This window comes from Aspergillus eucalypticola, assembly GCF_003184535.1.
Source record: "Aspergillus eucalypticola CBS 122712 chromosome Unknown BO83scaffold_16, whole genome shotgun sequence".
Lineage (NCBI taxonomy): Eukaryota > Fungi > Ascomycota > Eurotiomycetes > Eurotiales > Aspergillaceae > Aspergillus > Aspergillus eucalypticola.
In genome coordinates, this window is record NW_020290290.1 from 580,403 (window position 1) to 591,940 (window position 11,538).

The window sequence follows — 11,538 nt, forward strand, 5'->3', positions numbered from 1 at the left end:
ATAACAGAAAAAAAAAAAAAGCAATATCACCACACCATCCCCCTCTACTAGTCTCCTCAATAGCACTAACTACTATTGAAGTTCAATTATAAAACTTGGGAAAGGTAACACAAACCCCATCGAACTAATTGTATAATAGTACCAGAGTCACTCCCACCTCCCTCCTCCTCCCTTTCCAAAAAGCTTTCCAATTACTCCAATTCCCTCCAATACATGCTTCTCATCTGGCCTAATAGTCGTAAATGTCAATTTGAAGCACTGGAATTTGAGGAATAATAATTCGATGCAGACGTTGATCAACCACCAACTCCCCCCCAAACCTGAATTACAAGTAGTAGTATGATGAAATTCACCGATGGATCTATCTATCTATCTACCTAGTACCTACTGCACCTGCAGTCTACGGATCTTGCTTGAGTCAGTCAGTGACTAACTGAGTACTTTACAGATAACCGATTACTACTACTACTACTACTCATTAGTAACTAGTATTAGCAATGCTCAGCAATCAACTACTAAGTAGTCATTATATGCAAGTAACCTGCATAGTAATATACTAATGAGGTCCACGTGAACAGGCAGGAACTGAATGACTCTCGAGAATTGATACGTATGTATGTATGTATGTAGTAACTTACTTAGTTCCTGACTGCAACTACTGCGTAGTTTTCTGCAAATAGCCAATGGTGGTCAGGGGTATTGTGGGTGATGATGTCTTCGCTTTTATTTAAACCCGGCTAGCGCGCGAATACACAATACTAGTTGTCTAGCTAATAGTTAGTATTGGTAGAATACCTCAATTGATGATATTTGTGGATGAGTGGTTAGCGATCATAATCTGTGGCGAGGGTTGAGAGAGCTTTGATTTCGAGTACTATGCATCTACAGAATGCGTGGATATAGCTCTAATGCCTGTTGGGGTCTACTACCTACTACTCATGGAAAATTTCGGGATAACCCACCAGTCACCTGAACTCAAGTCACCTGGGGGAGAAAAATTTACCAGCACGAGGCAGACGATGAATGCCTAATTTGACTTGGTTCTGCATGCAAGTGTGTTCTCTCTCCTGCAGGTCAGTCCCAAAAAGCAACCCAACCATGTGTCAAAAGATCATCCCTGCAATCTGCAGCCGACCACAGAGAGAACAGGAGTCGCTTGGAAGCATGACAAACAAACACATCACGGGCAAAAAAATTAAAAAAAGAAACAACAGATTTCAGGCTAAACAACACAGCAGCATAGATGGAACAGCGTCGTAGCAAACACAGCGGAACAGAGGGGGAAAATAAGCGAGACATTATGCGCGTGAGAAGCAAATAAACGTGACAAAATTCTGAGCAAAGACTACCGCCGGTAATCGCCGGTAATTCCCACATTGACAAGTCACACACGTTTATCGAGACATACGCGCCAACAGCGACACAGGGAACAGACTGGACCCGGTCGAAGTCTAATCACCCAGTGGCATGCCCTCCACTTGATCGCTCAGTGACCGCCAATTGTCAGCCTGCAGCTCCGAATATTTCACTCGCTCCTGGCTCCAATCCTGATGAAGCCGGCTGATGTGATACTGGCTCTGTTGGAAATACATAAGTTCGTTGCGGATGCATTCCTTGATGAACACCCCACGTGCGTGCTGATGCACAATCGATTCCTTGTCCTACAGCAGTAACATGCAAGGTCAGCCTTTTCCTTTCCCTTTCTCATCTTCCACGCTACACCCTCGAAATTGTAGAAAGTCCATACCTTGACAATTGATTCCTCTACTTTCTCAACCTCCCCTGGCTTGACCGGCTGGGTCCGCGCCCGTAATTCTTGCAGTTTTCTCTCGCTGTTCTCAATCCGCTTTTCTAACTGAGGAATGTTGTTGCGCGCATAACGGTCCCGCCGGTCAAACATCTCGCGAACGCTGACCAAGCAGTCTCGTTGGCGCTTAAGGTCTTCCAGCATCCCTTCCTCCCAGGCTCGTGCTTCATCTTCCAGCAAGCTCTGACTGGCCGAGAGGTGCCTCGCGGTGGCCTTAATGCCTTCATTGAGCAACGGCACGTCGTTGGTGTCAAAGGCATACGTATCCCGCGTCATCTCAGTAAGCGACTGAAGGGCGAGAGAAAACCGCAGATGATCCGCGGCAAGCCCCTCATTGCGCTTGGCTAGACGCTCGAGTAAAGTGCATAGATTGATGTATACCTCCGCAGACCTCTTGACCCCACTGCGAACCGTATCGAACATGTCCGTGAGGTCCGATGGTAAAGAGTCCTCAAGATCGGGAGGCAGGGCTCGGCCGGTGAACTCATCCTGTACTGATATTGTGGCTTGCTTACGCCACACCGAAAGTTCCTACCCAGCATTAGCTTCCCCAGCTAGAAGTACCCAGGTCGAGACAACCAAAATCAAACATACCGTAGGGACGGTTAGAAACATAATGACCAGCTGCTCCTGGCTGAGAACCGGGTGACGAACGAGGGCATTGGTGAATCTGACGAGTCCTCTGCGACGCTTCTCAAGGAAGGAATTGGAATCCGCTGCAAGGTGAGTGCCATTGACTTTTACCAGGTAAGTAATCTTGGAGAGCTTTTAACAAGCTTTGTTTAAACGTACCTGAAAGTCTTTTGGGTGGAAGCAAAGGCAACTGCCGGAATGGGTATCGTTTGTGAAGGCAGTCCAGGAGCCAGACAAAATCGCTATACCGTCGCACGACCGTGCTCTGCCTACGCGCCGACTTTACCTCGTAATTGCGATGTTGGAACATGAACATGCCCTCCTTCTCCGGGAGTAGCGTTATCGTTATGACTTCTTCTAGACGGGGGCTGCTGACCCGGCCTATCCCCAACGACCGCCGACGGGGATTGGGCTCGCCCTGATCACTTCCAGAGGAGCCAAAGTCTCCAAGCCCTGCTCGGACAGGCCCTCCTAGTCCACCACCACTGCCTTCAGATGTATTCCCCGTGCTCTCGCCCCACCCAAATCCAGTATTGCTAGGTGGAGCATCGGCATGGCCGTTGGCACGGCCGTTATCAGACGCTCCGTGTGTATGATCCCCCTCACTGGCCCTACTCGACCAGGCATTGAATCCCGATCGCACGCTCCCAAACCCATTCAAGACGGCGTGCTCAGATTCGGTCTGGGCATGATTGTGACCACGGTGCAGTTGGGGACTACCCCACGGATCCGCCTCTAAGCTACCCATCGACCCTCGGGCAGATCGTCGCGACTGAGTCGAGCTCGGTTCTCGTAAGGGGGCGGAGGAAGGAGGAGGAGGAGGAGGCGTAGCGGGACGGTCTTGTGACTGGACAGGTGTAGCCGATGATTCCTGTTTGGCGCGCAATGCGTCGAGGTAAGAGCTTTTCGGCACTGGAAGCTCTGCACGCCGCGCCCGTTAGTGGCTTAATTAAAGTAGACAAGTTCCAGCGCCAACTCACTCTTGCGTCGATCGTCCACTGCATCAAACGTAAGGTCCTCGCCTTCCTGCGCAAGACCCACGAGCGCTAGTAGGACACTGAACTCTCCCCGGCCAAGACCATTGGAGCTGTCACTATCGCCCGAGATAACAAGGTTGAGTATCTTCGCTTGATCGGTGGCGCTCAGGCCACTGCCCGACAGTATTTCCCGAACGGACGTCAACCCGACACCGGTTCCAACGCGGTCCCCCGCACTAAGGACTAGATCATACGCATCGATATAGTTCTCGGGGACATCAGAATCCGGCAGCAGGGTCTTCACGATCTCTTCCTTGGAGGTTCTCTTATTGGTGTTACTCATCCAGGGTGAGCCGGAGCTGTCGTCATCGGCGAACAGGGAGGAGCTCGCATTGCCCGTATTGCTGCCATACGGCGGCTCGTCTGCGAAAAGGGAGGCCTTGGACCTCTGGGCCGAATTAGCCAGTGGGGAGTCCTCCGGCGAGGTGCCGAACAGAGACATGGAGACGGTGGTGGCTGGGGACGATGGATGCGACTGTTGATAGGCAGTGACGAAGCGGAGCTCGGTCGGAGAGGAGCAATGAAGTGATAAGTGCTGCGCGAAAAGGGCACCACCACGACAGACACCTCTACGGCCACGGAGGGTTAGAGAGGAGCAGATCAAGCAGATGGTGATAATAGTAGGCAGCCGATTGAAATAATAGCGATGAACAATCGGGTGCCAACGAGGGAAAAGGGCCTGCTCTTCCTCGGGGGTTGGATGATAAGACAGCAGCAACGCGTGCAAGTGAGCGAGTGTCTCTTGTCTCTTTGGGGGAAAGTCGGCGCTCCACCGGCGGGAGGCGCTAGTGCGGCTGGCAAGTCAAGGGCCCCCCCTCTCGACAACCATGGTTCAACTGCACTTTACTCTGTCATCAGCAACACATCTTGCACATTATTTCTATTTCTTCCATCTGGTATCTAGGTATCTATATACGTTCGCTTAGAAAATGCAGTCGCGTCCATCTCGTGCATCTATCCGCCGCTAGATGCCCCCTTCACTTGAACTCTCCGATGTTTGCTCATGGCATTCCGGCATTTCCCCACCGGATGGGACCGCAAAATATCCCTTCTGCACCAAGACATCTTGCCATTCTGGCTTGCCAGTGGCTAGGATCAATGATGGATTCGCATCGGATGCGAACCACCTTTCTTTCCGCGTATGAGCCTTGCTCCCTCCTTCTAGCGCCGCTCGGCTAGCCCTGGTCTGTCGCCCGCGTTTCGTACCGCTCTGGTCCTCGGAGAGCGCGCCGGTCAGCAAATGGCGATATCGTGCAAGACGCATGTCATAGGACATGATTGCCCGAATGTACGGGCCTAGATCTTCGGCGATAGGCGCTAGGCCATTCTCAAATGAGGGGGCCAAGCGTCCCGTAGGTGCAGGAAACACATGGTCAGCCCGCATAATGGGCGCGAATGCGGAGAGAAGACCTGCTTCGGACGTATTCGCAGACTCGGGCTTAGCGACATTCTCCAGCACCTGGGCGGCTCGAGCGGCCTCGTCCTGTCCATCTTCATGCCGAAAGGCTCTCCCAAGCAGGACCTCAAAAGTACAAGCAATGGCAGTTTGCGTCTGCGAATAGTCAGGTACGAGAGAGGTGTCGAGTAAGGTGTAGCCTTCAGCGTAGTTCGATCGCTGCTTCTCGGGCATGAAAGGAGCCGAGGTATCCACAATATCCTAAAGAAAAAAGTCAATGTCTGCTAGTCATGTGGTATGACAGACGTCATGGCTTACCAGTTTGGCTTCGATCGAGCAAGAGGAGCCAAGAATATCCAGGTCGCTCTTCATATCCATGAACTCGGACGCCTGCCGTAACTGATCAAGCCGCTCGGCGTTCGTTGTGGCCGAGACTGGGTTCAATGGCGATTTGGAAAGGTTAGACTTGGCGTCAGCTTTACTCTCCGACTCTTGGGTGCTGAGCTGCCACCAATTGAAGGCCTCGCGCTGGGTCTCTATATCAGCGTCTATGCCGTCGCACAACAACATATCGCGACTAAACCAGCCCATGTGTGGTTCGTAAGTGTTCAAACTCAGCACTCGGAGCGGATCGCCATTCTGGTCGAGATCTGAGCCCCGTGGCCACCGGTCGATAATCCAATCGAGACCAGACTTTTCGCTCCCGACTGCGATTTGGCACCAGAATCCGAGTTCCATGACGGTCCGTCGAAGGTCTCTGCCGTTGCTCGCATATAGGTCCTCAACAGCGTTGCGCTTGAGCATGTGGCCCTCATTTGCTGCCAGGAGGAGGGTGTAGTCGACGGCAAGGTCTAGTGGAGGAGGTCGATAGCGAAGGATGGCATGAAATCCTATGTCTTGAAGAGGGATAAGTTTCTCGTCGTTACATGTTATGATGATTGGACGTTTCGACTGGTTGATTAGTGCCATGACTCCGGACCAGAACTGCTTATCTTCCTCGAAAAGAATGTCAGCTTCCTCCAACAATATAAGTGATTGCTTCTGGTTCCGAGAGCGCTTGATATCGGTCACTTGAGTGGCGCTATTCACGTCGACCCTGGGAGCCCCGTTGGAGTCTTTAGCGGCTCCAGACTTGAAAAAGCCCATCAATTTGTTTTGCTTGTGATCGGGTGGCGCTTCATCCGGCCCATCTGCGACAGATACTTCGCCAGTCTTCGCGTTGTGGACCAAATGATTTCGTGTCATGTCACCCACACGCTCCACGATATCTCTGGCACTACGGCGGTTACCCGGGTTGATTTCGAAAACTTCAAAATCAAGTTCTTTTGCCACCGCGTACACTGACGCCGTTTTACCACATCCCGGAGGACCACTGAGGAGAATTGCGTTGGATACGCGAGCTCTATCAGCGCCTGACTTTGAACTCAGAGCCAGGTCATTGGACCGGACCAGGGTTCTCTTAGTGGTGACATCGCCCGCTAGTTCATCATCTGATTCATTAACAGGGTCCAGTTCGTATGCCTCGTCTTCGCTTGAGACAATAAAGCCATCCAAGTTCTCTTTCTTGCGTTTCTTTCGTTTCTTCTCCTCGGCACTTTTTCTTAGTTTCTCATCGCCCTTGGAGGATTTACCGGTGTCGACTGTTGTAACCATAAGGTATTTCAGCCAGTCCCGTAGCATGTATGCTTCCTTGCTGGTTTGGAGAACTTGGTCAGCCGATTGAGGAGCATACTTTTGAGCCCAATTTAACGTTTCGAATGCCCCTTGATCGAACGGAGTCATGTAACTGGGAAGCGAGGAATGTAGCTTTCTAAGGGCTGGGTGACAGGCTCCCACGAGCGTCTTCTTATCGTGAGAAGATGCCGATAGTTGTCTGGTCACGGCTGTTTGTATAACCTTCCCGCTAGCGACGTGTCTAGAGGGAATCCTCAAACTTTGCGGAGAGTCCGATGAATATTTCCGTATTTGGTGTACAAGTACGCTTTCGTTGTCATGGATGCTAATAGCAGCCATCTTTGCCTTCTTCAAATCCCGCATCACGGGGTCGGAAGTGGCTGTAATTTGGGTGTTGTGTTCGATGCCTCGGACATGGACTAGGTCGCGCGGGGGCCAAATTGGCTGTATAGGTTCTGGGAACTTAGAGCGACGATGCTTAAATGATGTGAAAGTGGTGGAAGGAACAGCTGTTGATGCTGTATCCTGGCCAGGAAATGGGCGCGCTGTAAGTCCTGTTCCCATGGAGGGTTGTGAATTGGTAGACTTAGGTTCTCGGGACTGCGAGTCTGTGGTGTCTTGCTTGCGCGTGGGCTTCTTCAGGAAGAACGGATGAGTCGGTCTCTGTGGCTGTTGTGCGACTATAGAAGAGGCGGGGGCCACAGGCTGGGAGGCCTTTTTGACGCCATGATTCCTGTGACCAGCAAGTATATCGTCAATCAGCTTTCCCACCCGTTCCCTCGCACTACTTTCCATGCCGTATCGGATGATCACCACCCTGCTTTCGGAACCGGTAAGCTTCTGGGAGTCCACCTTGCTACGCTTGCTGGTCCTCGTCTTCTTCGGCTTATCCTCCATCTTATCTGCCACAGGAGAAGGTAACAATTTTCCGTTAGGGTTCAATTTGATCGTTTTTTGCCGGGGTGACCTTCTTTCTATCACCGGTTCATGCGCAGTGCCGGCTGCAAGCTCGTGATCAGACCCTTGTTTAGTCGTGTCCACCCCATCTGAAGCAGGGGTAGCGGGCTCAGTGCCAGCATTGGACTCCGGCTTGGACTCCGGAGGCACCAGGCCATCATCGGCCGTATCTGCATTCTCGCTTGCAACTGAGGTGGTATCTCTATCCTGAGATCGCGCATCTTTGGAGATGACATAATTCATCACAGATCCCTGACCCGACGTTGTTGGGTTCGACTTCTCCTTGTCTGTTTTCCGTCTCTTCCTCCGGTCGGCGTTAGGGTCATGATCTAGTGCTGCAACAGGCGTAGGGGACGGTTCGGGGCAAGAGGACAGGGCAGGGACATGGTTGCTGGGCGGTTGTTTGTGCAGAAGCTCCGGGCCCTCGTAAGAGTGATTGCCGACAGGTGTTTGGCCAATTGGGCTCGTGGATATCCCAAGTTCTGTAAAATATAAGCATCAATGGACATGGGGAAGCCGAAGGAGACAATAACCTCTTCGAAAGAACGGATGGATGGCACGCTGCTCTCCCTGTCCCATAGCCATACTAAATCTGGCTCACCACGATGCATCCATGAGATGAGCCAGTGCTCATCGTTTGAAGGCAATATATTTAGGTGGAAGGGGTACTCAAGACATGAACTGGGGTAAGAATGTCAAGGAGCGGATATTCAGGATATTGTTTAGAGTCAGCTTCTCAGCTGCAGCAACGATAAGCAATTAAGGAACGAAATCGACGCGAAGCAGCGCGTGTTTCCGCGCGGCCACCGAGGGAGCCAATAATGCCCGCCTTGGACGTCATTTCATACCATACCCAATTCATACAAGACCCGCAGTCATGTGGCCCCTAACCCCATTTTGGAGACACCTCCCGGAGATCGGCGCAACGTAAGCCCGGAAATTTTTCGGGAAGCCATACAGAATGGATTTCTTCAGGAAGTTCAAGGTGCCTCAGCTCTTCGGCGAGAACGGTCGCGCTTCGATCGCATTCTTTTAGACCGGCTCTTACAATCATGGATCTGCAGCCTCCGTCGGTTCTGGCTCACTTGCCGCGCCCGTTGCATGCCTCTACCGGTAAAACCCACCTGGGCGAAGTGCATAGCTTGGCCGACTCGAAAAAGCGCAAGAGACATGAAGTGGTTGTTGCGGTCGATGGAGAGGCCGTGAATATCTACAACGTATGCATGAACTTCAAGACTCAGCATTGGCAGGATAGTAGAGACTGACTCGCCGACTCTCTCTAGATCCAAACACCCAAATTGGTGACCTCCTACGCCGTCCCACCTCAGTCCGCGTTCTCCTGCCAGCCCTGCTCGGTGCGCAGAAAGATCAATAAGTCTCTTGTCAGGAGGCAGACCTACGTCGCCGTGAAACAGCAGATCAAGTCTTTCGTGGAGGAGAATGGCGGGAACGGATCTAGTGCGCCTTCCATCGGTTCCTCGTCTTATTCAGTGACCGATTCGGAAAGTCCTGCGGTTTTTGTTGGCATCGTCCCAACCGAGTCTAAGGAGGAGGAAGAGGAAGGATCGTTCGATGTTCTGGCTGTTCATCAAGACGGTCGCGTCCGGCGCCTGTCTTCGGACTTGAAGACCCAGCATTGGAGCTTACGGCACAGCGAGGTCGCTAAAACCAGCACAAGTCATGAGATCCGCTCATGTTTCCTTGTCGAATTCGAAGATGCGAAGAAATCCTTGTTCAAGCGCAGACAAGATCTGGCCGCCCTAGCCTTTGGAAACCTTACAGAGACCGGTGTCGACGAACCCTCGGTGCTGTTGCTTGTTTCGCAACCCATTGGCTCCCAGCACACGAAACTGAGCGACGTGAAGGTCCAAATGTTCTCCGTTCCGGCCAATGCCTCCTCTTCGGGCCACGACGAAAGCCAGAAGATGCGCCACCTGATTACATTCAATCTCCCTGACATTGATGGGCCTGAGACGATCGAGACCCGTGGCTCGCAGTGGTACTTCCATGCTGGATCAGCTGGGCTGAACGTTTCTTTCGGACAGGGATACATCAACTTCGATCTCTCCCAGTACACTCCGACTATGACCTCCAAGTTTATTCTTGAGAATGAGGAATTTTCTTCCCTTATGCGTATCTCCCCTCAGTCCGTGATCGGTGCCGGCAAGTCCATGATCGCCGTCTACGATACGCAATACAAATCCGTGCAGCGCAACATCGCTGTCGGCGACATCCCAGCCAGTGCCTCCGGCATCAAGGCGCGCACAACGTTTGTTAGCTACTACGCCAAGCTGGGAGTTGCCATTGCTACCAAGGACAACACTCTGCTCGCTTTCGACTTGAGCCCGTCGCACAACACTGCCAACCCCTCCCTCAAACGGTCCAGGGATGGCTTGCTAATCGACGCTATTGGCCGGGGTATCGGATCCGCCAAAAAGCATCGCACCGAGGATACAGCAGTTCTGGGTCTCTCATCGCCCGAAGAAGTCGAGCGCTGGAACAAGCTGACTGCTGACCTCCACCAGTGCTCCGAGGCCCAGGACGCCGATGCTTTCGACCGTGCAGTACTGGCTTACTTTGGTTCCAACGGCTTCCCTTCACCAGAGGACTACGTCAACCCGGAGACAACAGTCCATCTTCTGTCCCTGATATTCAAGCTGAAAGATGATGCCTCGAGCCAGGACCAGCTGTCAGCCTCGTCTTCATTCCGCTTGTCCATCAACCTGTGGCCCCAGCAAACCTGTCAATGGCTTATCCAGATTGGCCACCTGTCGCCGAACAACGTCGAGATCGCTCTCCGCCGATCCTTCAAACCTCGTATCCTCCCATCCCTCCCCACCGGATCTTTCATCCAAGCCCTGACCGAATCGGACCCATCCCTCGAACGCCTCATCGACGTCCTCCAAGGTCGCGTTCTCTTCTCCACCGACGAGCTCGCTTACATCCTCAAGCTCCTCATCAACACCGCTCGTTCCCGCTCCGTCACCCTCGACGAGGAAGCCCCCAAGGCGCTCACCAACGGCGAAGACCAAGACCAAGAAGCCACCACCCAGGCCCTGGCCCTCTCCCACGCCGAACCCAGCCTCGGAAACATCTTCCTCGCTCTCAACACCACCCTCGAAAAGATCCACCGCCACCCCCTCCCCGCCATCACCACCTCCATCCGCTCCGCCCTCTCCCGCACCGAGATTATCTCGATGGTGCACCACCTCCGCCTCTCCCTCGCAACAGGAGGCTACACCTCCCGCTTCACCGAATCCCCTCCCATCCCCGTCCCCGCCGAGCAAACCAACCCCCCGATCTCCCTCTCCACCATCGTCGACCTCCTCAACGCCTCCGTCGACGCTATCGGCCCCTCCGGCTGGATCTCCGCCGCCTCGGGCGTCGACGACTCCATCACAGCCCGCGACCAGGAACTCATCGCCGACCTGAAGTCCGAGATTTCCGCTGCCCTCGCCGGCATCGAAGAGGCCACTTACCTTAAGGGCATCCTCCACGAATACCTCCGCTACGCTAACAGCGCCATCCGCTCCGCCACCACCACCGTCGCCGTTGACTCCGGTAGCGATACCCCTGCCTCTGCGATGGTGCGGCTCGAGAAGCTCAACGGCGCAGACCTGATGGTCTTCGGCGCTACGGAGGACGATGATGGACTTGAGGGTGACGCTAGCGGCAAGCTGTTGCCGTTGTCGCTCAAGGCTGGATCGAACGATGTCAGCAAGACTAAGGTCAAGCTGTCCACTGGTGAGGTCAAGACGAGAAGTAGCAGAGAGATTGGTTATCTGCGGCGGAAAGCGGCGGGCAAGTACTCTTTCGAGAGACTTATTGTATAGATTCGGTAGTAGTTATTTTTATTACGGTACATGGTGTATTATGGTCTAAAAGTAGAACGGATGATCAATTCGAGCTTTATATATATATATATATATATATATTTTCATTGAGTTCATGTTTCTCATTCGTTAGATTTCTTACAGGAGATGATTGGTTGGTTGGTTGGTAGTCATTGTGTTCATGATGATGTCCATTCAGGT

The 11,538-nt window shown here is 52.7% G+C and overlaps 3 protein-coding genes across 3 annotated transcripts; 2 read left to right on the forward strand and 1 right to left on the reverse strand.

Annotated features, from left to right (window-relative positions):
• The first annotated feature begins 935 nt into the window (after positions 1 to 935).
• Positions 936 to 1,393, forward strand: BO83DRAFT_59358 (uncharacterized protein). Its single transcript, XM_025537461.1, has one exon. It carries the CDS (start codon positions 1,024 to 1,026, stop codon positions 1,258 to 1,260), a length of 237 nt encoding a protein of 78 aa, XP_025387058.1. The 5' UTR covers positions 936 to 1,023; the 3' UTR covers positions 1,261 to 1,393.
• A 58-nt stretch (positions 1,394 to 1,451) lies between these two features.
• On the reverse strand, positions 1,452 to 8,089 carry BO83DRAFT_399854 (uncharacterized protein; the record flags this gene model as incomplete). Its single annotated transcript, XM_025533357.1, has 9 exons — positions 1,452 to 1,637; positions 1,748 to 2,338; positions 2,402 to 2,544; positions 2,600 to 3,361; positions 3,421 to 4,044; positions 4,465 to 5,134; positions 5,192 to 5,284; positions 5,309 to 7,918; positions 8,012 to 8,089. The coding sequence occupies 9 exons, from the start codon at positions 8,087 to 8,089 to the stop codon at positions 1,452 to 1,454; spliced, it is 5,757 nt and encodes a 1,918-aa protein (XP_025387059.1).
• A 416-nt stretch (positions 8,090 to 8,505) lies between these two features.
• Positions 8,506 to 11,396, forward strand: BO83DRAFT_363308 (uncharacterized protein). The gene is made up of 2 exons (XM_025529564.1): positions 8,506 to 8,721; positions 8,788 to 11,396. The coding sequence occupies exons 1-2, from the start codon at positions 8,557 to 8,559 to the stop codon at positions 11,335 to 11,337; spliced, it is 2,715 nt and encodes a 904-aa protein (XP_025387060.1). The 5' UTR covers positions 8,506 to 8,556; the 3' UTR covers positions 11,338 to 11,396.
• Positions 11,397 to 11,538: the final 142 nt, after the last annotated feature.

Excerpts from the sequence above, each read along its gene's own strand:
- BO83DRAFT_59358 (XM_025537461.1), top strand. The coding sequence starts at position 1,024 with ATGCCTAATTTGACTTGGTTCTGCATGCAAGTGTGTTCTCTCTCCTGC.
- BO83DRAFT_363308 (XM_025529564.1), top strand. The coding sequence starts at position 8,557 with ATGGATCTGCAGCCTCCGTCGGTTCTGGCTCACTTGCCGCGCCCGTTG. Across the intron at positions 8,722-8,787 it reads AGGCCGTGAATATCTACAAC|ATCCAAACACCCAAATTGGT; the intron begins GTATGCATGAAC and ends GACTCTCTCTAG.